Genomic DNA, 27,004 nt, shown 5'->3' on the forward strand with positions numbered 1-27,004 from the left:
GCTCAGAGCTCCAATATGAAACTGGAGAAAAGCCTGTTGAGAGTCTTTGGGTTAAGTTTAGAGGCGAGAGCAACAAGGGTGATGCTATAGACTGCCAGACCAGGAGAATGAGGTAGACGAGGACTTCAATCACCCTGACCTCTGCTGGGAGAAAAATACAGCAGTTCACAGACAATCCAGGAAGTTTTTAGAAAGTGTTGGGGACAACTTCCCGGTGCAAGTGCTGGAGGAACCAACTAGGGGCTGTGCTCTTCTTGACCTGCTGCTCACAAACAGGGAAGAATTGGTAGGGGAAGTAGAAGTGGGTGGCAACCTGGGCAGCAGTGACCATGAGATGATTGAATTCAGGATCTTGACAAAAGGAAGAAAGGAGAGCAGCAGAATGCGGACCCTGGACTTCAGAAAAGCAGATTTTGACTCCCTCAGGGAACTGATGGGCAGGATCCCCTGGGAGACTAATATGAGGGGGAAAGGAGTCCAGGAGAGCTGGCTATATTTTAAAGAAGCCTTATTGAGGGTGCAGGAACAAACCATCCCGATGTGCAGAAAGAATAACAAATATGGCAGGCGACCAGCTTGGCTTAACAGAGAAATCTTTGGTGAGCTTAAACACAAAAAGGAAGCTTATAAGAAGTGGAAACTTGGACAGATGACTGGGGAGGAGTATAAAGATATTGCTCGAGCATGCAGAGGTGTAATCAGGAAGGCCAGACAGAGCACAACTGGAATTTCAGCTAGCAAGGGACATGAAGGGTAACAAGAAGGGTTTCTACAGGTGTGTTAGCAACAAGGTGGTGGTCAGGGAAAGTGTGGGACCCTTACTGAATGGGGGAGGCAACCTAGTGACAGATGATGTGGAAAAAGTTGAAGTACTCAATGCTTTTTTTGCCTTGGTCTTCACAGACAAGGTCAGCTCCCAGACTGCTGTACTGGGCAGCACAGTATGGGGAGGAGGTGAGTAGCCCTTCAGTGGTGAAAGAACAGGTTAAGGACTATTTAGAAAAGCTGGACATGTACAAGTCCAGGGAGCCGGATGCAATGCATCCAAGGTACTGAGGGAGTTGTCTAATGTGATTGTAGAATCATTGGCATTATCTTTGAAAACTCATGGCGATCGGGGGAGGTCCCAGACAACTGGAAAAAGACAAATATAGTGCCCATCTTTAAAAAAGGGAAGGACAACAATCCGGGGAACTACAGACCAGTCAGCCTCACTGCAGTCCCTGGAAAAATCATGGAGCAGGTCCTCAAGGAATCCATTTTGAAGCACTTGGAGGAGAGGAAGGTGATCAGGAACAGTCAACATGGATAGATAAATTGGAGGATTGGGCTAAAAGTAATCTGATGAGGTTCAACAAGGACAAATGCAGAGTCTTGCACTTAGGACAGAAGAATCCCATGCACTGCTACAGGCTGGGGACCGACAGGCTAAGCGGTAGTTCTGCAGAAAAGAACCTGGGGATTACAGTGGACGAGAAGCTGGATATGCATCAACGGTGTGCCCTTGTTGCCAAGAAGGCTAACAGCATATTCGGTTGCAAAAGTAGGAGCATAGCCAGCAGATTGAGAGAAGTGATTATTCCCCTCTATTCAGCACTGGTGAGGCCACATCTGGAGTACTGCATCCAGTTTTGGGCCCCCCACTACAGAAAGGATGTGGACAAATTGGAGTGAGCCCAGAGGAGGGCAACAAAATGATTAGAAGCTGGGGACCATGACTTATGAGGAGAGGCTGAGGGAACTGGGCTTATTTAGTCTGCAGAAGAGAAGAGTGAGGGGGGATTTGATAGCAGCCTTCAACTACCTGAAGGGGGGTTCCAAAGAGGATGGATCTAGACTGTTCTCAGTGGTGGCAGATGACAGAACAAGGAGCAATGGTCTCAAGTTGCAGTGGGGGAGGTCTAGGTAGGATATTAGAAAATACTATTTCACTAGGAGGATGGTGAAGCACTGGAATGGGTTACCTAGGGAAGTGGTGGAATCTCCATCCTTACAAGTTTTTAAGGCCCAGCTTGACAAAGCCCTGGCTGGGATGATTTAGTTGGGGTTGATCCTGCTTTGAGCAGGGGGTTGGACTAGATGACCTCCTGAGGTCTCTTCCAACCCTAATCTTCTATGATTCTATGAACAGCAATACTAATTCTCACTGAACACACACGGTATGGTATCTACACAGTTTAGTGAAAGCTGAAAGGTCTCTCTTACCTGGGAATGCATTGATATCAATGACTGCATGCTGGCCGGTCTGATTGTTAATGATAATGTCAATCCCAAAGAGGGAAACCCCCAGAGCCTGTCTCAGTGCCTTGGAGATCTCCCGGATGACGTCGTCATTTGGCCGTTCAAACACACCTTCGATTTTATCAAGCTACAGTGAAAAAGACAAAGAGAAACAACTGAGGGGTTCTGAACTGGGCTCTCTCTTTAGTATATGTGTTGATTTACAGAGCTTCCCCATTCTATATCCTGTAGGATCCAACTGCAGGGAAGAAGCCACAAGAGCTTTTCTTGATTCTGCATCCTATATACAGTAAAAGTTAGGCTCGTCTATTGTACTCAGTGGGCCTGATTTTCTATTTGTTACACTGGTGTAACTCCATGGAAATCAGTGGATACACACACCAGCACCAAGCTGAATGGAGAATTAGGTCCAGTATCTTAAATATTAGACACACATTTTAAAATCAAAAGAAAACTGCAGCCTCTACTCCTGCACTGCAGATATTCTGCCTTTCATCATGTACGTTTGATAAGCCAATCTAAAATTAAACCTGCCTTAAGGGACTGATTAAGGGGCTGACAAGAATGAGTTACTTAACAGAAGGTGTTAAGGTGCATCACTACTGCGCTCAGCATTTTGGGGCATTGCTCAGGGCAGTTGTTTAATAAGGGAGGTCTGGGTTTGAAGTCTGAGTTATTTTAGAACAGTTTATTATTAAGAGTGACTCGGGTCACTTGTGAATGTGAAATTTAATCACACTCATTTCTTAGCCAAGAGGTTGAGCAATACAAGTACCGTTTTGTGTACAGAATAGCTGTGTATATATCCAAAAACATGCATAAACATACACTCATCACAAAATTTAGCCACTGGAAGGGATTTATGATTAGTTCAGTGACATGAATAATATTTAGCATGTCAATTAGTGGGACATTGCAATTCTACATCTGGTCACTGTATTAAACTTTTGACTACAAACCAACTAGATCACATGAACCAGAGAAGAATCTGGAGACACACTATGGGCTCAATCCTGCAAGATTACTTTAGTGGGAGTTGAGAGTGCTCAGCACCTTGCAGGATCCACCTTTACCTTGACTATTAACACGGCTAGTCGTAAACACAATAAAGGTGTGCTTGGGGTTAATGTACTCTGAGGATATAAATAAAGAGGTGTGGCCTACTGCTCAGAGCTCAGGAATGCTTACATTCTAGGTGCATATCTTCATGGTCTTGGGCAACTCACTTAACTTCTCTGCTTTGGGTTTTCAAATGGGGATACCACTCCCTTACCTCCAGGAGTGCTATAAGGATTCATTAAGGCTTATAAAATTCTCTGGAGATGAAAGGTACTAGAAATTATTGCTCAGGAAATTTCCTTTCCCCATCTGGGCTGGCTTTCAGTTAAGGCAAAGCACAGCAAAGCAGCAGACAGACATGCAGCAGCATCTCTGCTCCCACAACGGAAAGGAGAAAAACCTTGTAAGGGCTATCAAATGAACAGGGAAACAGCTTTAAATTGTGCTGGTTCTAAGTAGCAAACAGATCTCAATTTGCTATCTGGGAGCTGACAGGGCACAATTCATGTACAAGAGTCACTATTCATTAATAGCTTCATAAGAAAAAGAGATTTGTTTTCTATCAATGTTAAAAAAAAAAAAAAAAAAGACGTGGATTACTTACTGCTGTTAAGACAGAGGAGGATTCTGGCTTCGACACATTGTGGCTGTTGAAAAATATTGATTCTCTATCTGAAATTAAAAGGAAGTTATAAATGAATTGATAGTTGGATTTGAATTTTAAAAGGATTGGTTTATACTGTATGTAACACTAGGTGGCAGTGCAACGCCGGGGAATCTAATCCAGCTCAATGGCTGATAATGTCCTCCACTCTGTCATGGGGGGCATAGATCAGCATGCATGTCAGTATCTGGCCCAAGCTGGGGAAGCTAATAATCCAACCAGAGGACCAAATTTGGTGATGAATCCTGGTCACGTGCCATCTGAGGCACATTGTGCATGTACTAAGACGACTCTGTCGTGCAAAGCTTCCTCTTGCACATAGGCACCTGGCCATGGCAGAAAACCTAGCCCAAGACCCACACAGCTTCAAGATTTCAAGACACAGATAAGGTAAATAAAACATGGGTGTGTGTATATTATATAGAACTGGTTTCATTTCTGCAGTCAAATAAATCCCACTCATTAAAGAACGTTTTCTGTAAGCTAATGAAATAATTCCTAGGAAATTGTTAGGAATTAAAGTGACCATTGGTTAGATTGGTCAACTGAAAACGTGCAAGATTTCATTTACATGACAGATGGGAAAAGCGGATGATTTCACAGTTGGCACTAGATCCACCCAAGCAAGTGCAGGGGAGGTGTAAATTATACTGCCCTGTACCCAAGGTGGACCCCCATGACTAAGAGAGCAAAATTCACCCCAGTGGGGGGTAGGCAGGAAGGATCTTTAATTTGAAGACACCACAGCAGCTCTGCCATGGAGGCTGCTCAGGGAATTGTATTAGCACATTCTCCGGCCATGCACCCTCCCAGGCCAATTTATCCTCCTAGAGGACCCCTCCAACGGGGGTTAGAGGGGTGGCGGGGGGGATAAATGTTGTGGCAGCATTCCATTATGACAACCTGTCCTCTTGGGTTTACTACAGGACACCGCCATGGTATACATAAACCCAGACGTGAATCTGGGACAGCATCAAACCAAACATAATGTTGAATGTGCAGAGTTATCACACACTTGCAGCATGATGTAGGATGTGTTTCTACTAGGTTGCTCCCTCCACAGACTGGATCACGGCAGCTAATCACAGCCACAGGCTTACTGCGCTTTATTATGGGAAAGATGCAGGAATCATGGGAGGCAAAACCAAAACAATCTGTGACCTTTGGTAACATGTTAGAGAGCAGTAGCCAAGATCTGAGGCAGGTTTTTTAAGTGATCTGTGGCCTGATTTTCAGAGGCGCTCAGCAGCTGCATCTCCCACAGAGGTGGGGGGCTCAGCAGCTCTGAAAACCAGCCAGTGTGTGCTTAGCTGTCCATAACTATGCACATTCCTGAGAAGCATGGGCAGGTTAGAATTGGACTTGGGCAAAGTTGGTGGGAACACAAACACAAATCTGACTTAGCAGAGGCCGAATATCCCACGTTGGCTTTTTAAATAAAAGGAATGTCAAGATAAGTCCCGAGATATTGTTTCAAAGGGGACTGAACTCCTTCTAGCGCTGCACGCCGACCAATCTAACCAATGCAATCCTCCTAGCCAGAGGAACGAATGCCAGGGAGCGTGAAGAAGGGCAGGAGCAAAGAAGCAGCCCCAGAAGGAAAAGATGCCTATTTGTTAAAAATCCTCATGACACAAATGACAAACGTCCCACAAGCTCTCTATTGAGGATGCTGCCAGGTCAGTTTTATTCTTCCTATTCCAGTGCTAATCACTGAAGGAGGAAGTGCTGCTCAGGAGGTGGAGCCAAGGGGCAGAAATTCAAATAGCCTGTCTATGCTCCTACTTTGTAAGACTTCACATTTCTGCAACCAGCTACTGTAGACTCTTGAAACAGTCAGACCTGCTTGATCCCTTGCTCATAATATGTCCCTTGCCAGCAGCAGATTTTAGCCCAAGAAATCCGGACTTGGAATCCAGGGATTCATTGAAACCAGTCTGCAAATTTCATTTTTACATGGGATTCAAAATAACATTAAAACTTTAGACTAACAAGCTAATGGCTGCATCTAAGGCACTGTCCTTCATAAAGATGCCTTAAAATTAGTTGATACTTCAGTACATTTCCCTAATGCTAATTTCTCACACTAGCTGATAAACGTATCACTATTTCACTCATACTAGTCCCACTAAAGATTTTCTGCTTCCTATAGTCCATTGAATGTAGTTTCTCAATTCCTCAGGCTTCACAATAGAAAGCTGTTGTTCTTCCAAAAAGGAAATTGCAGCAGACTCAATTAATACCCTTCAAATGGTCTCTGTTGATTTATAACTATACCTGTTGATAACTACAGGAGGACCATTAGCCCAGCAGCTCCACTCCGCTTATCCCAAAAATAGTTTCCAACTAGAACCAAATGAAAATGATCAACTGTATTTCCCCTGAGAATGTCAAGAACTGGCCTTCACATGAACAAACCTAGAGGCTCCTGCATGGGAGAACTCAACTGCTCTTACTTTAAACACAAACAAAAAATGAACAAGGTAAAGACAGGGACAGGAAGTTCCAAAATGATGGAATCCAGGAATTTCCCTCTATCTTGCAATTATAACTCAAGAGCAAATGACAAATGAACCTACTGAGTGTTTAGAGAGTTTCTAGTAAAGGAGCTTTCTCCACTTCCACAATGACATAAAACACAGCTTTTAACAGGTAAGATTCAGGTTAATTTCACATAAACATTTACTATAAGAACCCTATTCACATGTATTCCAGAGCAGATGAGTTATCTCCCTTCCTGTTGAAATAACACAGAGGAGGAAATACAGCATGTAAAAAGCAGATGCTTTAATTTTAGCAGCCTATTCAAAAACATTTTTCATTCAGGATCTCTGCTGCCAAGGGCCTCTGAGCTCATGCTAGCAGTTAAGCTGGCGCACACAGGCACTTTACCTGAAATGCCTGCCGAGAAGTTCTTTAAAGATGGTCTTTTTACCACAGTGTAGGATTCCCCAACCACAAACACTTTATACAGCACAGCGTTGTGATTGATGAAGCTCTGAATCACGCAGGGGGGCTGGATGGCCTTCAAGCCTTCCTGGTTGAATATGATTGCCATCTGAAACACAAAATGTAAACAGTTCTCCACAAGGATTTGGGCTTTCATTTATTTCACATTGTCTGGCTGAAATATGTGATCTGGGAAAAATCTATCCAGGGATAATAACCAAGTGCAAATCCCTTCTCAGCAGCTAGTTTCTCTTTTATTACATTTACTGCTGCAATAAGCCTAAGTCCCTGAGAGTGTTATCAGCGTGGCTTTCAGTTGCACACATCATTTTAAATTAAGATTCTTTTTAACATGTACAATGGCATTTTATCTTTGTTAGTTATGTAACAATCCCAATTTCATTTTTAATTTAAAATCAATAAAATATCTGAGTGACAGAACCTGGAAAATACCCATCAGATTATACAGGGAATCAGAGAGATGAAGAAATAGATGTATTAGGTCATCCTGACCCTCTTTGCCAATGAAAGTTGTTCCCTACAGTTCTTTTTTTGGTTCGGTCCAGGTTTAAATCTCGCAAGCAACTGTGGTTTCTGCCACTTCACTGAGAGATTCTTTCAGAGTCTAACCGCCCTCTCTGCTAGGCAATGCTCAGCCAACATTTGCCTTGGCTCAGTTTCATCCCATCGCCCACAGCGTAGAGCCCCCTTAAATGAATGACACAAGGACTGGAAGAAATATGCCACAGAGAAAGTCATTTAGCGGCTCAACGATGAACAGCGGCTGGCTCAAACCTAGCCCATATAAGATGGAAGGGATGCTGATGGGTAAAAGGAAACACTCTGAAGAGCCAGCAGAATCCACATCACATGATACACAGTTCCACGCTTGGGCACCCTGATTAAGTCATTGGCCAGAAATGCTTATTCACATCTTTAATTAGCTTGAAGGCTATGCCCGCTCTTTGTGGGCAAAGACCCGGCTGCAGTGATCCATGATCTTGTCACTTTGAAAAGGGACTACTAGTTTTCCTATTGAGTTCAAATCGGTCCAGAATAATGCCCAGAGAGTTTAAGTGATTTGTCCTAGGTCACAATGGCAGAGTTCAGAACACCGCTTATGAGCCCTGACTCTGAATCCCTCTCAAAGATAGCCATTTCTCTCCATAAACTCTGCCCCTTTTCTTGCTTTCTACAATTAACTGGATCTCAGCAAAGTCAGGCTAACCGGAGGGATTTTACAAATTGCATACCATGGAACACTTTCTATCTCCTCTATGTGTACCTGTCAATTTGATTTATGTTGTACTCTTAGTTTATGGAGCTTTTTCTGAATTCATGTTAGCTTTCTAGTTTGTTCCTGTATAATAAGATGATAAATATTTCAACAAAAAGTAATACTTTTAGTCAAATAAGCAATAGGATGACTATGCATTTATGACTAAAGGGCTGAGAACATGTTTGTCTCTAGCTAGCTGCTTATTATTCTGTTCTCTTCTATATCTGGCAGACCATATGAGATCACATAATTTTCTGCATGCATACACAATCAGGAGATTCTCTAACATTTTCTGAGTGCAAGTTAGTGCATGTAGCCAATGCCTATTTGCAACTGATTTTTTTACTCTATCATTAGTCTACTAGATGCTATCTATTTGGCAGCCCATATCCAATATGCGCATGTTAATAACCTGTGCAAGCAGGCTTCTGTAACTAAGTTGGATGGGGCCTCTAGACACAACTCCAATACTGTACACAGAGGTTAAGCATCTTGCCTAAGGCCACAGAGAGGACAACTGAACTACAGTTACTTGCTTCCAGTCCTGTGCTCAAGTCACTGGACTGCTGCTTTCACATCAGGAGCTTTCAACAAACACAACATTCCATGTTTCTCAAGCAGCCATTCTCCACATGTGGCTATTACAGGAGAGATTGCCATCTGACAGTAAATGAGCCCCAATACTACCCCTGGGGGAACATGGCAACTTCAACAATGGTTCTGCTCCAGAGGGACTGAAGTGTCATGCAGGACCTCAGGCATCGCTGAGGACACCAACCTGTGCAGTAATGATCAGCTCCCATGAAAAGGCACAGAAGTACAACTCTATTTGAGCATCACATCTTGCAGATGTTGGGGTTCTAGCAGAAAACTTAAATAAGTCAGTACTTTTCATAAGAACTGCAAGGAGGGGCTTATCACGGTAATGAAATTCCATGCTAACTCATTAGGCACTGAAAGCTTTGTGCATTTCATGTGGCAGTTACAGGAGAACCAGCAGCAGGGTCACACGATTCTGATCTCCAAAAGAATAGTATCTGAAAAATTGAGTGGCCAGCAGCTATCAGTCAATCCCTTAATTAAACTCCCAAGGGACCTATGTGCCTTGTCTTTGTAAAACAGGATGCATGGTCCAACTGAAAAATGATTTCTTTAACAGTGAATATTGGTCACTCCTCATTTTACCAACAGGCACCCTGTTCCTTTAGATCTGCATTTCACTTCAGGGCCCTTCGTTCTCAAAGGTGCTGCAGTAACACACAGCAGATTTTAGAAGGAGCTGGGAAACTTGGATGTGGCCATAGATAAGTTGTGAATGAAAGAACGAAGGAAAGAAAATATTTATTTACAGGGAGTAGGGCCTGGATTCTCACACTGGGATTTGAGGAGGAGGGAGGCAAGAAAGCTACAGGAGAATGAGCTGAAATAGGGTTTCTCAACCTCTGCTCCCAAGATTCTGGAAAAGGTGGAGGTGCTTCACCTCAGGTTCCCTATATTTATGGCCAGCTAAATGCACAGGAGATTCACTTACATCAGGAATAGTCATTTCAGTTATGGCCACCTCCCTGAAAGGGCAGGGAAGGAGATGCTTCTCCCAGCCCAATCCTTTCCACTCTCCCTTCCCACCTCATGAAGAGAACTGGGACTATGTGTGGCTCTGTCCCTACTTGCTTCTCCCTTCTCCTTCCCCCCGCCATGAAGAGGAGTGCGAGAGGGCTGCTTCTCCTCACCCATCTTCTCCCCATGCCCATCTCACTGAAGAGAAGACACTGGGCAGCCCTTCTACCCGGAAACAGGATCAAAGGCTCAACATTTCAGAACCAATTCTCACCATCAGCACCACACAATGGAGCTGAGAGATAGGGGGTGAGGGGGGAGAAGACCCAATTGGCCTAATCTCCCACCAAAGGGCAGATTGACGAAGGAAGGCCTCACAAGCCCAGCTCTTGCCTCGCTCTGTTGCTAGAGATGGAACTTCTGCTCAAGGGCGATAAGCCCTGTTTAAACTGAGCCCAAGTAACCTTACAAAAGGTATCTGAAGTAAGGACATGTAAGGGGGGAGGGGAAGTAGTTTGGGGGATAACAATCACTCTATTATTGCACAGTAGAGCTCCCAAACAACCCATAAGCAGTCAGGAGAGAATAAAGCTGACTGAAGCCCCAGAGGTCTTTTACTCACCTCATGAGAGTTGGTTCCATGGGCCACTCTGGTTTTACAAACTGTGTAAATGAAGGGGGGAAAAAAAAAAAAGGAGAGAGAGTGAATGAGCGAAACGGGCCACACACAAAACTCTTTGTACCACCTGTTCCCACCCATATAGCAGTTCACAAGGCTAAGACCTCAATGGTACCAGCTAGACTTGCTAGAGCTCACTGTCTCAACTCTATGTGCTGTCCATTGCCATGGAGTTTGGACTGCTCCAGACCCGTGTCTCTTAACTGCTATTCTGGAACTGGAGTGATACGCACTGGGTTAGAGTACACAGAACACAGGAGAAGGCAGGCAGCATTAGCACCAAGGGCTCAGCACAGAAGCTGATCATTTAGGTGGGAAGGTAGCACAAGGCACCAGTTACGAATGCCTGAAATAGCAGTGCCAGTGTTCATAACTCTCGTGATTTCTTTGTGAGTTACTTGATTTCAGCCGGGGCTCAAGTCAGCCTGGCGATCATGTGAACAGCGCCAGTCCTCTTGTGCAAACCCGCTCTGAATGGCTGCCTTCCCCACTTGCCTGCTGCCTTCTGGGGAAGAGCAGCCAGCCAGGACTGTGCATAAAGCAGGAAGAGCTCTGTCTCCCTCTCATCACCAGCCCACTCCATTCTCACACGAGGGTGCAGAAAGTGCTCTCGGCAGTTCAGAGCAGCTCCACTCCCTTCTTCCCTCTGCCCAGCTGTGAACAGTGGGTCAGCCTGCTCTCTGCTCCCCCTCTCCATCCCTACAACACCAGGCTTGACAAGGGGGAAGGGGAGGAACCGGCTGCAGTTACTCCCCAGACCTGGAAGAGTGGGGTGAAGAACCCAGGAGCTGCAGGAGCAGCAGAGGTTAGGCTAGAAGGGCGGAATTGATGTGATAGGCAGATGCGAGGGCAGAACTAATGTGGGAGCTGGGGGGGGGCAGGATTGATTTGAGGGATGGGGCAGAATTAATTGCTGTGCAGGGTGTGGGAGCTCCTACAGAGAGGATTCTCCTTAATACAAATGAGAGAGTGGACAACACTAATCATCATCATACATACACACAGGGGATGGGCAGGTGGAGATAAAAATAACCATCAAAAGGCAGACAAAAAAACCCCACAGCATAATCTCTCTCTAAAAAGATCTCATGGTGGTGGGTTTTTTTTTGGGGGGGGGGGGGGGGGTGGAAGGTCTGACTTCTGGCTGTTGAACCTTGGGGTTGGCAAAACTGCAGTCCGAGTGGCTGGGAACCACTGCTGTGCAGTTTGACCACCTCTGTGCTGCAGAACCAGACTGCTGCTAGCCAGTCTATAAAGTGAATGAACTGGGGAGTCGAAATCATTCAGTTGGCTATAGGGTGTTGCTTCACAGTATAACTTCATGAGATCTGCATCTCATTTCGGTGAGAAGAGGGCAATACAATAATTGTTTTACCTCAGTAACTTACAAACAAAGTACTGCAGCTTAAGGGTTTGTCTACACTGGCACTTCATCGGCAAAACTTTTATCGTTCAGGGGTGTTAAAAGAACACACACTTCTGAACAAAATTGTTACCAACGAAAAGCGCTAGTGTGAACAGCGCTTTGTCGACAGGAGAGCTCTCCTGATGACAAAGCCACTGCCGCTCGTGGGGAGTGGAAGTTTTTTGTTGGCAGGTGAGCTCTCTCCAGCCGACAAACAGCAGCTACGCTGTGTGCCTTTTAGTGGCACGGCTGTAGTGGCACAGCTGTGTCGCTAAAAGCCTCGTAACGTAGCCATAGCCTAATACAGGAGACTAAGTCACAGAGCAGACACCACTTCTGTTCATTTTACACTGACGGGATCAAATGAGGAAAGGAATAAAAAAAGTCTCAGTGTGGATGTCTGTTACAATGGGACAATCAGCTTACTGCAGCTGCCTGAGGCTGCAGCCCTCAAACCTGCCTTACACACTTTATTATTATTTTTTTAAATTTCCTGGCATTTAAAAGGCACATTTTCCATCTGGATTTTGGGATAGGGGAAAAAATGATTCTCTTGAGGAAAAACAGTGAGCATGGCTGGTGGGAGCAACCTCCTGAGCAGGTTCAAGACAACAGTATAAATGTTAGAACTACCAGGATTTCCCAGGAACGTGGCTTTGTTTACTGCAGTGCAGTGTTTGAGGTAGAGAACATCCATAGGGAGCTCTTCAGAAGCTTGTGGGGAGAGATATTGTTCTACATACCAACTGTTCAGTTTAACGGTGCTAATTACAGAAAGGTTCTAGTGTCCCTGATGAAGAAACATGCAGTTCTACATTGGTTACAGTGCTCTTAAAGGACAAATGTTCAGAATATGTGATAAAAAGCCTGTTTACATACTGAATGGGAATGCTAGTCCATTCTTCTCTATGACCTGCAAGGTGTCTTCTCCACAGGCGCTTGTCAGCTCCATAAAGGGTGGTGAACAGATCCTCTCATCTGCAAGACAAAAAGAGGAGTCAAATGGAAATCTGGGGCTTTTGCCTCCCAGTTCAGGTCATTACTGGCTCTCTCCACAGTAGCTGTTTTCTTTCCTAGTTATTCCACTAAGAGATTAAAGCAAAGCACTTGTAAGATCATTCGCCAAACATGGATTTGGGACTCTGGGATCATTAGAATGGATAAAGGCCCCAATTTACAGACCCTCTTTGAAGGAAACAGAAATGAAAGGACAAAATGTTCACAAGTAGCCACACAAAATCACTGCCCACTTTTGAAAATTTAGCTGCATATTACTCACCCAAGGACACAGCACAGAATAGAGCCCAAATCTTGCCTCACAATCTATTGTTTTAAGGTAAAATTCTCAAGTGTCTAAGTGACTGCATATCTTCACTCCAGGTGATAAGAACCCAGGTTAGCCTAGCCAACGTATGACCAGCCACACTGCAAAGCCAGACTTTAGTATGTCAACTTGATTGTATCCACGCTGCTGCTGTAGGACTTCTGTGGTCATATCCCATGGTTACTAGCATTGCAGTAAGCCGAGCCTCTCTAGGATTCTTTCCTAGTGAATTGTGTGAGAACTTGTCTGTCCTTCTGGGCACATGGGGGTGGGAGTGAGGGTTGTGGGAAGGCAAGGACTAGTAGTGGCAGAATTGATTAGCCTGTATCCACATTGCAAAGTGGGGGGTCACCAGCCCAAGTGTAAGCAGCACATAGGCTTTAGCCTATAGCCCCAGATGAGACAGCTAGCCTGGGTTGAAAGCAGAGTGACCACCTTTTCAAAAGGCAAAAGTGAGACAACTGCAGGAGCCTCGCTACCTCCAAGGCCTGCCCCTGTTCCTCCTCTTCCCCCCAAGCCTGAGCGGCTCTTTCTACTGCTCGGCTCCAGATACTGGCCTGGCGGCAGGGTTCGGGCCTCGTGGTGAGGGGGGCGCTAAGGTCCACCTCAGCCCTCCTCCCACCACTGGCAAGAGGCTGGCACTGCCCCTGAGCCTTGGGCAAGCACTGAGCAGTGCTGCAGGGAATCCAGGATAAAATATGTCCCAGAATCATTCAGCCTGGGATCAGGACTTGAACTCTGCATTTCAGGGCTCTTCTACCCAATTCACATCACCCTACTTGAAAGGGCCACCACACTCAGGTGAGAGGGCTGTGTGGGTGGATAGGAGCTACGGACAATATGGAAGTAAGAGCCTGGGTTAAGTCTGCAGTGAAGATCGACCCTTTGAGTTAAAGGTTTTGTGTGTGGATAGGAGTTGACTTAGGGGCAACACTCAAGTTATAACTTGTTAACTTTGCAGTAAAGACAAGCCCGAAGTTAAGCACTGCTAATTAGGAGGGTTAAAAAAACCCAAAACACAACCAAACAAAAAGTGACAATAAAGAGTAGCGTTCAACAGCAATAATGAAGGCTTCACTTGCCTCTAAATATCAGCTGGAAACCAACACAGGAGGAGGAGGAGAAAGATAATTGTTACCAGTACATCTCTCAGAAATAATTTACATTTTTGGATCAACCAGAAATTTGGCTTGGCAGTAAGTGAAATTAACATGTAATTATTACTATTTATCTTTGTTATTGTGATAGCTCAGAGTGGCCAACCATGTTGAGGTCTCTGTCATAGGCACTGTACAAACAGAATAAAAGGACATTGTCTGTCCTCAAGAATGTATAGTCTAAAAGATGAGCATGGTAATTCTTAGTATTTACATGGTGCTTTACATCTGGAAATTTCGTTACAAACATTGTCTAAATTAATCCTCCTACTCCTTTGAGGATAGGTATAACATTACCACCAGCTTACAAATGGGAAAAATTAAGCATTAAAGCCGACAGAGAGAGTGGGCATTGGAGCTTGGATTATACTTCAGGAGTTCCTGGTTTATAGTTCTCACCATTAAACCATGCTGTTATCATAAAAAGTTTTCACCTGCAAAAATTAAGGGTCTATTTTCATGTAGCCTGAAAGGAGCAGATGTATAAAAAGATTGATGCTTTGAGGTCAATTTCTAAAAGTCAAAACAAAACTTCCCACACTTCAAAGCTTTCAGCTCATTGCTATGAAAACAGAAAACAGCATCCAAAAGTGACAGGTACTGTAATATTTACAAGCTTCTGCCAGAGCAAAGTTTCTTAACTTGGATTAATTTGAGGAATCAGATTTAGTTTATGGACACGTGGGAACAACTTTGGCTTAGGCTGTTTTCCCACCCATATGCTTGAAGCTCACAAATAACTCTTGCCTTCAGTGAGTATATTCAAAAGGACATAGGATTCCATCTCACTTCCTTCCATTTATTTCCCCATCCTAACTAACAATTGATATTGGTACACTGCAGTGTTCTTGCCAGTCACATGACACATGGGGAGGGGGCAAGCGAGAAGTCCTTATAATTTCTTTGACTCCAGTGTTTAAAAGAACCAGCTGGATCAACACAGAATAAGAGGAAATGAAAACTGTTGGAACTTCAGAGTGGTCCTGATGCTTCTGAGTTGCTGACTTGGATGACAGTAAGCCCCCAATCCTACCCACACCACCATCAAGGGCAGGATTCTTGCCTGCTGAATTCATTGGAGCAGACCTATAACTCAGTGGGAAAGCACTTTCTCCCACAAGCTTAAGATCCCGGCCTCAAGCACAGAAAGCTACTTCTCAGAATTAACTGCACACATTGCAGATTCTAAAAGTGCTTGTTTTTTTCAAAAACACAGCTGCTAGTCACCAATTACTGACCTTTCTGGGGCTGCACAAATGCGCCGCATCTTTCTGATGAAAGCATCCTGCTTTCTCCACTAAGCCTCTGTTATCAGAGGGAAAGCAGGCTCCGCACAGCTGCTCAGCATCAGAACCCATGTGAGACAGTATGCAAATTTAGTGTTTGATGGCTGATCTCGATCCTGGTTCTCATCAGCATGAAACTGAGAGACCCAGTTATGTCATATAAGCCAAACCCTGTGTAAACAAGCACCCCAAGGTGGATTTAACCCATGGTAGCAATGCATTCCAGCATCAGGCATTATTGGATGCTGTCACTGTTTCTCAGTCAAAAAATGGTTTCCGGTTGCCATAGGAAACCACCACCAAGAGGGACAACAATGGCCATAACAAGAACTGGTCTAGAGATGAGAGCAGATGAATGAGAGTCAGGAATCCTGCGTTCTAGTCCTGGCCCTGCCACGGAGTCACTCTGTGACACTGGGGCTTTATTTGCTCCTGTCTGTAAACAAGGGGATAATAATTATTTGCATTACTCACAGAGGTCTACTGAGGACTAAGTAATTATGTTTTTAAAGAGATCTTCTAATAGAAGATGCCATCTCCCCAATACACACACCTACCTCGCCTCTTCTAGAGCTGTGTTAGATCTGCATGATTAATAGAAGTAAAAAGTAGTTCTGTTATATTTACTTTTGTCAGGAAAGTGAGGAGATATAACTCAGTACACACAGATAACAGGAGATGGTGCCACTTTTACACAGTCACTTTTCAGATTAGAGCTTCACATTAAAGTGTGATTGCCAAAGAATGTTTTTCAATGGCAGATCTGGGGAGGATTACATGTTCGCCCTCTCCCAATGGCTAAATACAAGTGATTTTTCTGAATGCCAGTGCTGAATACTCAGCTTGGGATTTTAAAGTCAAAGTGGGCTCCTTCTGCCTCCAATCATGCATAAAGATTCAATTATCAGAACTATGGCTGGTCAGGAAATGATAAGTATTTGCTGCACATTTTTAAAAAAAAGTCATCAAATTTTCCATTTTTTCCCCAACAAAAAACATTTGTTTTGGTGGTTTTCAAAAGCCAAACAATTTTCAGTTTTATATTTTCATCTACACACTGAAAATTTAAAAAAAAATGAAAATGTTTATGGAAAAAAGGCCATTTTTCATCAAAAGAAATATTGCAAGGAAAAATGTCAACCAGCTCTGATCAGACTATAACGAAGAGCATTGGTCATCCAACAGAAATACTGATGGTTTTGAAGGACAGTATAATCTTTTGTCCTCTGCTATTGAACAAATGGCAGGGTCCCAGAGCTCAGGCTCCAGCCCAAGCATGGAAGTCTACACAGCAACGAAACAGCCCCGCAGCCCAAGCCCTGAAAGCCCGAGTCGGCTGGCACAGCCCAGCCCTGGGTGTCTAGTTGCTGTGTAGACGTATGTCCCATTTTCCAGCTCCATCCATGCACGTCACCGTGGTTTATGGATGACCTGAAGCAAGAGGGAGCAGAGCTGTTAAATAAGGAGGGACCATTTCTAACTACAAAACCTAAACAATATTTACTGGCTTCAATATCTACAGAATATTGTTAAGCACTAACCACTGACTGCAGGGGAACTACAATCTAGCATTCTTTTCTCCTGGAAATCCTCAGGGCTAATTTATTTATAATAATGATCAAAGAAAAGGTAATAAATTCAATCCCTGATAAACATAATTGTTAACAATATCTTTCCCCAGCATTTACAAAAACAAAGAAATCAGTGAAGAGATCGCTTTAAAAATCTAAGGAATGCCATGATGCAAGAGACTCACTAAGTTCTTAAGCCCTCTTTTTACTCGCTCTGAACTGGGCATTACAGAAGGCTCTTTTGTTTGTTTTTAGTACAATGGCAGCCTATGGCAGAGACTTGAATTTGGAAACACAACCAGGATGCCACTTGGCCAGATCAGAGACCCCAGGTGTGTATCTGTCAACTTAAAACAAACAAAGAAAAACAAACAAAGCAAGAAAAAGAATACTAACGTGGATCGAACCTGAGAGGCTCACCTGCACTACATCTAAAGGGGAGAGAGGGATAATCTTGCATCCAATCCAGTGCTGGAAATAGTTTTAGAATTTTTGTCATTGCTATTTGAAACAGCACCACCATTAAATCAGAGCTGAAATGTCAATGTGCCTTCTTGTTCTCTCCCCCCCTTTGTCCTTATTTTTCATTTTCTGTCTTGATATGTTTTCTGCAGCATCTGCTTTCGCTCAGACTATATTTTCTCTAACCCTCCCTTCCTCTTTCTCTTCAAGACTCTGCTCTGACAGGGCTGCTTCCCTCCCCCACCCCATTTTTTTTATTTTGTTCTCTCTCTCTCCCTCCCCCCCTTCTTTCCCTTCTCTGTCCCAGTCTCTTTTCATCCTTATTTCTTTTCCTTCCATTGCTCTACCCAAGGGGTTCTCAACCTGTGGCCCATGTGACAGCACACAGCTTCGGCCCATGTGACATCGTCAGGGCCATGCAGGTAGTATATATATTGTGTGGATGCGACCCACATAACACACAGAGAGCTGCATATGCGGCCCACAATGGTAAATAGGTTGAGAACCACTGCTTGATCCCCACCTCCCCACTTTGGATGCAGGCCAGACTCAAGGTTATGCTCACCCAAATGTAGGTGATAAGTGTGCTTGCAAAAGCAGGCTGCATATACGAACAGGCACTAAGTGATGTTTTAGCACTCTATGGCACTGCTGCACCTGGAACCTGACATTCAGTTCTGGGCATCGCTTTCTCAGAAAGATAGAAAAATTGGAGGTAGTTCGCGCAGAAGCCAAAAAAATGATCAGGGAGCTGGAGAAACTGACCTATGAAGAAAGAGTAAAAGAATAACTTGGCCAAGCAACAAATAAGAGGGTGTAAGGGAGATAGAGAACCGGAGGGGTATAAACACCAAGGAGGGAATTATTCTGGGTGACATGCAAGGATACTGCTACAAGCAATTAAATGCAATTAATAAAAAAGAAAAATTTAGATTGAATATTGGTCAGGAATTTTTTTTTTCTGGCAGTGAGATGTGGTGGAAGTCTCAACGCTTGGGACTGTAAAAATTAAACTGGACAAAGCACCAGATGATATATTGTAGAGGACAGGGTTGGCAGAGAGAAGGTAACAGATGAACTAAAGGAATTTCCCTCTCTAACTTCTATGATCCTTAAGATTTGTGAAGCAAAGTATCAACACTTAAAAAAAAAAAAAAAAATCAGCAGAATCCAAATACTGCAGACGTAGGATGATGGCAATGTGGATACACTTTTCCAGAGAAGAATTCTGTTCTAAAGTTCTTACTACCCATTCCCTCCATTTGTGTGGAGCAACTATTTCTGGAAGCAACATGAGTCCCTCCTATCAATCACGTCTAGAAAAGTCAAGCTAGGATGAGAACAATTAACATCCCTCGGGCCATGGCTGTAGAGCCTTCTGAAGCTTTCAGCAAAGTAGCTTTTAAAAGAGAAGAATAGCTTTCTACCGGGGGAGGGGGGGGGGAGGAGCCTCCAGCAAAACCACTGAAAGCTTCATCATGACCATACAAGGTGCAACCAAGTGGCTTTATTTATCCCAATCCAAGTACAAAAAAGGATTAGTTCTCCTTCTAAAGCCCAGGGATTTCCTATCAGGGTACTGCAAAGCCTGTGACTGGAAATAACACACTGGGACACCACCACCACTAATGCTCAGGACTCCAGCATCCAGACCCACAGTCACAACAGCCTTCCTTAAATCTTCACTGCCGAGTGATTAAAGAATAGAATAGGAGAACCAGGAGACCTGTGTTCTAGTCCCAAGCAACACTACTGCTTCACTGTGCGACTGGCTAAATCACTTCATTTAGCTGTGCCTCAGATTTCCCATCTGCACAATGAGGAGAATACTAACCTCACATGGGTGTTGTGAGGCTTAACTAAAAAGGGCTCCCGAAACTCTGAGCTACTTAGATCAAAGGCACTACGGAAATGCAAATAATTATGAAGGTTATTATAGCAAATTAACACACTGTCCATAGACAGTTTTAATCTGTGAATTTTAGCTGCCAAAAACTAATCCCTACAGATCCATCAGAAAGACTAAATCTGTAACACAACTCTGAGAGCCAAACTGTTTATTTACAGAATCCACCTTTCTGAAAGAGCTCGGTGCTGCTTATTTACCATCCTTTTTTCTCACTAGTTATAAAGATGACAACAGCTTCCCTGTGAGACTCTACATTTGGCTGTAGAAGCTGTGAGGACTGCTTTGAAGAAATAGGGTGGGTTACTTCTGTATGATAAAATACACACAATATACAATAAAGAGAATGCTCCTGAAGTCTTGGCCTCCTTTGTAAACAATCAATAAAATAAATAGGCAATTTCCATAACTCAGAACCACTGGTTCAGTTTATTCACTCTCAAAGGCTCCCAAAGCAAAAGTAACAATCACAAGAGATTTGTTAGAAGGAACAACAGTTCTGAATCCTCAGTCTTTACCAGAGAAAAGCCCTTCTTTAAATTGACAGAATACTTGGCCCTGTGACTTCAAGAAGCTTAAACCTGGAGTTTTCCAGTAAACTGCATTTCATTATCACTTTCACAGACTGGCACAACTGTACTCCACTCCCATGGGGCTATGAAGGACATGCAGATATTGATCTAGTCAGTGCCACATATCATTGTCCTAATACACCACATGGAGGAAACGTGAACTTCAACAAACTCTTCCCCCTCCCCTGAAGTTCAGTTTCAACTGGAAAAAAAACCTAGCAGATTTCCTTTGTTAGTAGCAAGTTTACTTTTAGGTTAAGGGTTTCTCATTTTAAACCACCAAGAGTATGTCTACACTGCAATTAAACACCTGTGGCTGGCCCGTCTCAGGGGAGTTGGGCTTGGGCTGTCGGGCTATGAAATTGCGGTGTAGATGTTCAGGCTGGGTTGGATACTGGGCTCTAGAATTCTTCCCTTCCCAGGGTCTCAGAGCTTGGGCTCCCGCCCGAGCCCAAACATCTAAACTGCAATTTTACAGCCCTGTAGCCTGAGCCCCGCTTCAGGTGTTTAATTACAGTGTAGACATAGGCTATATGATGGTCTCTTCCTCATTCAGAATACATGGAATTATTATATAGTTACTATAGTGACAGCCATAGTTAAATTTGAAAACCAGCTTTCATTAGAACACCCCCTTTTGCAGTTGCTCACAGCTTTCTCAGATGGAATTTTTCATGTAAATTTTTTTGAATACTAAGAAAGAGAGAAATCTCCACAACAACAGTCAAAGTAAAACTAAAAATTAAGATATAAAAATTAGTAAAACAGACAGGAGGAAGGAGAAGAAAATCTTAATATTGTGTAGAGTTTTGATATGGCAACTAATAAACGTGTTACACATCTCAATGCAAGAAAAACTAGAAGCTTGGATCTCAACATGAGATAAAAGATGTTAATTGACACTATCAACTAAAAAGACAGAAGGAGAAGACGGAAAGCATCAACCACAATATGTGGTCAATATCACAAAGAAGAAAGACTGGTGACAGGTCTTGTAAATAGAGCTTTAAGGCATTCCAAAGGTCAATTTATAATTGTGTATTTCTGTATAATAGTAATTTTATCTCTTAAGTTGTAAAACAAGATTTATAAGATTTCTGCTATAAAAATGGATCTGATAATCAATAAAATTTAAAAAGTCACACCTAAGCCAAGAGGCTTTAAGTTTCAGAAAAATCTATTCAGCCATTTTTGAGCAGTGTTAAAAAATACTCCAAAAATCTCATATTTGTTCCATTCCACTCAGTATTTCTGTGCATGCACAACTCAACATCAGCAGAATAGATTTTGTTCAAACATACCTTGGTTTGTAATACTACTGAGGCTTAAAAATCAAGTCAAGTCTTAAGATCGGTATGGTCGGCACCTTACTGCAAGGCTACATAAGAAATTCCAGATTATATTATAGATAAATTATTAATTAATACAATGAATTAAAGAGGATATTGGCCGAATTCATTCTATGGTGCAACTCCACTGAAGGCAAGAGAGTTACACTAAGTCTGAATTTGGTGCCATAATTCAAAGACACAAGAGGGCAGAGTTATACTTAGCTTTGTGGGTTGGATTCCTCAACTTTCACACTATTAATGCTACAATTTTGCATGGAGTATCTACATGTAACTGAAAACCCACATAAGCATGAGTCTCTACCTATAATGAATGGACATTATTTGGATCCTCTGAATAATAGTGGGAAAGCTAAAACCCATACCTGAAAGTAAAGACGACAGGATTATAAACTCATAATATATAAACCTACTATAACTATCACAGTTCAGGGCTGTCAAAAATGGTTTTAGAACATGGCAAATTCAAGTTAAACTTGGAGGTTGTGGTAGGAGACACTTAAGGGGAAATAGAGGTGGCGAGAAAGGAAAGTCAGGACCACCACCCCTTGGTACAACTTTCCCTGTCATCACTGCCTGCTGACTTCTCCAATACTGAAGATACAACTCTCTCAAAAAAATGTGGTCTAAATGATACTGCCAATACATCCATAAAAATACAACCCACAATGCCCAAATAGCTCTTTTTTAGGGGATTTCCCACTGTTACAAAGCAGAAATATAGGTTTCTACCCTTGTACATCTTGTTGAAGGCAACTTCCCCCACCCCCCTTTCTCCTGCATGGCTAGAATGATTAGATTCCAAGATGTCAAATGTTTCATGCAATTCTGTTTTGGGAATTTGCTCCTGATTAAAAATGAGCATGTCTATCTCACATATAAACACTTTCGTTTAAAACAGATAAAAGTTCTGCAAACAAACTTTCAGCTTACTCACTGTGATTCAGCTTCACGAGTATTGGGATTGGACCAGTACTGCCAAAGACATGTCTGGAATTAAGATATGCCAGGGGCGAACACCCATTGGTCACTATAACCTGATAGAGCAATCCCACGGAAACATAAAAAGTGAGAGGTGATCTGTCTCATTCAGGAGACAGATCACAGGAAAGGCTGAGAGAAGCATTAGTGTCAGACATAGGGCAGACTTATTTTTCCAATGATGAAAGGGAACAGAATGGCAACACACCACCTCACACATGTGAAAGAGAGCAGAATGATGGGGGGTTTGCACCGCACTGTGCCCCGGAAGCGGAAAGCAGGTCTGGCTCCTAAGAGGGGGGGCCATGCGGCTCCGCGCGCTGCCCCCACCCCGAGCACCGGCTCCACATTCCCATTGGCTAGGAACTGCTGTGGTGGTGCCTTCGGGTGAGAGCAATGTGCGGAGAACCCTGGCCCCCGTCTAGGAGCTGGACCTGCTGGCCACTTCCGGGGCGCAGCATGATGCCAGGACAGGTAGGGAGCCTGCCTTAGCCCCACTGCACCACTGACCGGGAGCCACCCGAGGTAAGCCCGCGCCCCAACCCCGAGCCCCAATGCTGACCCCCCCCAAACCCGGAGCCCGCTCCTGTACCCCAAACCCTTCATCCCCAGCCCCACCCCAGAGCCCGCACCCCCCAACCAGAGCCCTCACCCGCTCCCAGACCCCAACTCCTGCACCAGCCTGGACTACCCTCCCGCACTCTGAACCCCTCATTTCTGGCCCCACCCTGGAGCCCATGCCCCCGGTTAGAGCCTCCCCCCACATACCCCCCAACCCCCTGCCCCAGCCCAGTGAAAGTGAGTAAGGGTGTGAGAGAGCGAGCCACCGAGGGAGGGGGAAATGTAGTGAGTGGTGGGTGGGGCCTTGTGGAAGGGGCAGGGCTAGGGTGTTCGGTTTTGTGCGCTGAGAAAGTTGGCAACCCTTTGGTGGCATCGCATGTAACAGAGAATGAAGGCCCTCAGTGGGGCTGTGTAATAACTGGAACCAGAGTAACCTGACCAGTTCTCCAGAGGAAAGTGTGTATTCAGGGGGTTTTCAGACACTGCACGGAGGAGCTGGGCCTCTTATAAAATGCTGCACCTTCCAAAAAAAGGAGGGAACCTGGAAACAGAAGGCTAAAACAGTTTCTGCTGAAATCGCCAGAATTTCCATAGACCAGTGAAACTGTATGAAAGTTAAGGGGATTATTCTCACAGATTGGAACATTTCCAGTTTGCCAAGAGCAAAAAAGCATAGATGAAGAGCCATTTTCCAGGAAAAACAATAGACCTCGTTGGTGAGTTCAAAGGAGCCTCTGTTTACATGTTTATACCTTTAATGATATGGTCATTGCAATGACATTGTAAGTACTGACATCCAGGGCATCCAAGAGGGAGTTCTAGAAGGGAGGCAATGCAAAATCTACTTCTCAGGTTGTCTTCTATATACAGGTATGGCTGTAGGGTTCAGTGTGAATATCTGAGGCCCAATGGTTATTCTGCCTTTTTAAAGCTAATTAACTGTCTCGATAAACATGCCAGTAACTCAGCCCTACTGCATTTGGCACAATTTCCCACAAGTTTTTTTTTAATAGTGTATCAGACACAGAACTAGAACTTAGCACTGCACTTCTGAGATAATTAAAGTCTTTCAAACTATTGGCTTTTTACATAACCCAAGGTATGTTATAAGTATACAAATGCACTGCCTATCAGGCTTGATCACTTATGACATGGCTTTGGTACTATCTCCTATTATATTGTATAGTCTGTGATGTACTAATAAGCTGTAATAGCGATACTTAGCACTTTTATATTTCCATCCTCATATCTTCAAAGTGCGTTGCCAACACTGGCTAATTAAGACTTAAAAGATGCCAATGAGGTAGGCAGACTGGTAAACATTATCGCCAAGTTACAGATAGGCAAGTAGGTATGACAAGGTTCAGTGATCAGCCTAAGAACAACAAATACTGTAGTGTGTCAGTAACAGTGGAAATGAGGCATTTCTGGCTTCCTGTTTCCTGCACAGATCACTCAACTATGCAGCCACTCTAATTAATAATATGATTATTATTTATATAGTGCCAAGCTTGCTATGCGTAAACTCTCTGCCTGAGGAACTTACAGTCCAAATACTACATTATTAAAAAACGGGAGAATTTCCTACAGAAAACTATATGTACCTTTCTAGCAACAACAGCATGTGAATCATTTTCTTAGTAGTTTATAAATATAACACTACTTTGCTGCTGGGCCTCCATTGCAACCAATGTGCTGCTGCCTGTTAAGTTAACATTCTGCTGGAGTCAATAAAATGTTAGACTCTACCTAATAAATTCAGCAGCACAACAGGTATCTTCTGCCTGCACATGTCTGGCAAATTCAGCCGTAGTCAAGCAGATGATTATTACCTTCAGTTTGCACTCAAGTAAAGTATTTACTGTTTCCCATCACAGCCCATTTCTATACTTATTTCTTAGGTTCGTCTTCGGAGAATAGCATTTTCTATAAGAGCAGCACAGTGCAAAAAAAGGCCAAGCTAGGAGATTAGTAGATCAAATTTGGCCTGTGGAGAAAAACGGGACAGGCATCCCCTTTGATGCAAGGGCTATAGCAGCATGTCGTTCCCCACTAAGAATTCCTGCCTGCCACTGAATGGAAGAGATTATTCAATATCTGCTTCATGCTGAGAGGATTCACATACGCACGCACGCCTCCCTCCCAAAAAACTGTTCATAACCACTTGGTGGAGACCATCTGTACCAACAGAGAAATAATTAGTAGTTAGGGCAACACACTATTCAATACCAGTTTGAGAGAGACAGGCCCCAGTCCTGCAATAAGCTCTGATGTCCACTGACTCCAAAAAACAGTTTAAAAACTGGCAGAAAGTTGCCAGACTGTTGCCTAAGGATTTTGTGCCAACTATGTTCCCACTTACCAATGAAAGCCCAGTATGAGAAGTTTCACTTTACACTAGGATAGCTCTTCCTACATATTAGGATACTAATCATCCAGATTAACTTTGAAGGATCAGGGTCTAATTCTCCTTTCTTGCTTGTTTTACATCAAGTCGTTTTGACTTCAATAGAGTTAACACCTCATTTAGACCAGCACGGCTGGAGAATCAGACCTTCTGTTTCTCACATGGATTACGCTGTCTAACAAGAAAAGAGGTGGGGGGAAAAGAACATTGGTGGTAATATCCATGAAAAGATAGGCTGCTGCTTCTCGCACATAAACAGAACAGCTCACTTTCAAACGCTAAGGGGGTATCCAAAAAGAACAGATACTCTCATAAAGCTCTTTATAGCTCTAATCTAAGAGGGCTGATGGCCCTTAACTAGATCAATTTAATGAGATTTCTGCAGCTAAGTCTTGAGAGAGACTACAGAATGCACAGCCCATAGTCCCTATAAATATCACTTTCATTCTGCACAGTGCATGCCCACATACTGCATATTTAAGGAAGAAGCAAGGAAGTGGCCCATGGCAGTGCTGAAGAGTGTTTTTTTAAAAACCTTTTTAAAGCAGAGAAGCAGCTCAATGGTATCTCCGTCTAGTTCCTATACGGTGCCCATTATCATGCTGCCTGAGTGCCTACAACCATAGCATTTCCAAAAGGATTGTGCTCGACCGATTAGAGCACAGAAACAGCAGTCAGGACTGGCGTACCATCCTGACCCTGTCACTGACTCCCTGTGGAAACTTGACTAGTAATTTTAACCTCTAGGCCTCCATTTACTCATCTGTAAATGAATGTGCACTAAGATCTGAGAGGGTTAATACATAGTTGTACTGTACGTTTAGATCCTTGGATGAAAGACAATATTACGAAACGTTAATTATTCTTGTTGAATTACCAAGAAGGGCCCAAAGCAAAATCCCACATCAGAACATCCCTGAGCTTTGCTGTATCTCAGATCCAGCCCCATATTAGTGCAATGCATGCCTATTTCTACTCTGCTATAGCCTTAGGCTTTCCCACATTTGGGGACTAGTGTTTTCATATGGGTATGTCTTTGTTATGCAAACCAGCTTCCAAGAAACACATTGTGATATTGATGTGTTTCACACTGCATCACGAAGAGTGAAATATAAGAACATGATGGAAAAATAAGAACACAATGGAGAGAGAGAAATGTTCAGACATATGTTTAAAAGATGTAAATAAATAGGGGTGGAGGGGGGAATTCAACCAGAAATCTAAAAATCAAGCCAGCAACATATGCAGATGGAAATCTGACCATGGCTTTCAGGTAACCTGCGTTAGCTGAAAGCCGAGATCCTCTCTTCCTACTGCCCTCAACAAGAACAGTCATCAGTATGGCTAGTGAACTCTAATGTATGTGGGACTTCCTTTTATACTTAACAAGTCAGAGCTAGCACAGGGGCTTGTGTTTTATGATGGTGAAGTAATAGCTAGATTTACATTGTGCTTCTTAGTGAACCTTCTGAGATTTCCAATTAAGACTAGGAATAGATCTTTAGATGCATTTCAGATGCCTAGAGAAGTGGATTACATGGGTCAAAATGGAAGCTCAGACAAATCAAGGATTCTATTCTGCACTTATTTACAAG

The 27,004-nt window shown here is 43.5% G+C and overlaps 1 protein-coding gene across 1 annotated transcript in view; it reads right to left on the minus strand.

The window, feature by feature from the left end:
- The window catches only part of ITPK1 (inositol-tetrakisphosphate 1-kinase), a 221,047-nt gene that overhangs the window by 15,806 nt on the left and 178,237 nt on the right, over window positions 1-27,004 (minus strand). Inside the window, exons 5-9 of the mRNA XM_024197135.2 lie at window positions 12,713-12,811; window positions 10,372-10,412; window positions 6,857-7,022; window positions 3,905-3,972; window positions 2,206-2,368 (exon numbers count right to left, since the gene is read on the minus strand). Of these exons, the coding sequence (XP_024052903.1) occupies window positions 2,206-2,368; window positions 3,905-3,972; window positions 6,857-7,022; window positions 10,372-10,412; window positions 12,713-12,811 (537 nt within the window). The remainder of the gene's footprint in view (window positions 1-2,205; window positions 2,369-3,904; window positions 3,973-6,856; window positions 7,023-10,371; window positions 10,413-12,712; window positions 12,812-27,004) is intronic.

The sequence above is a fragment of the Terrapene carolina genome, unplaced genomic scaffold, assembly GCF_002925995.2.
Source record: "Terrapene carolina triunguis isolate 2854851 unplaced genomic scaffold, T_m_triunguis-2.0 Scaffold96, whole genome shotgun sequence".
In the NCBI taxonomy this organism is placed as follows: domain Eukaryota; kingdom Metazoa; phylum Chordata; order Testudines; family Emydidae; genus Terrapene; species Terrapene triunguis.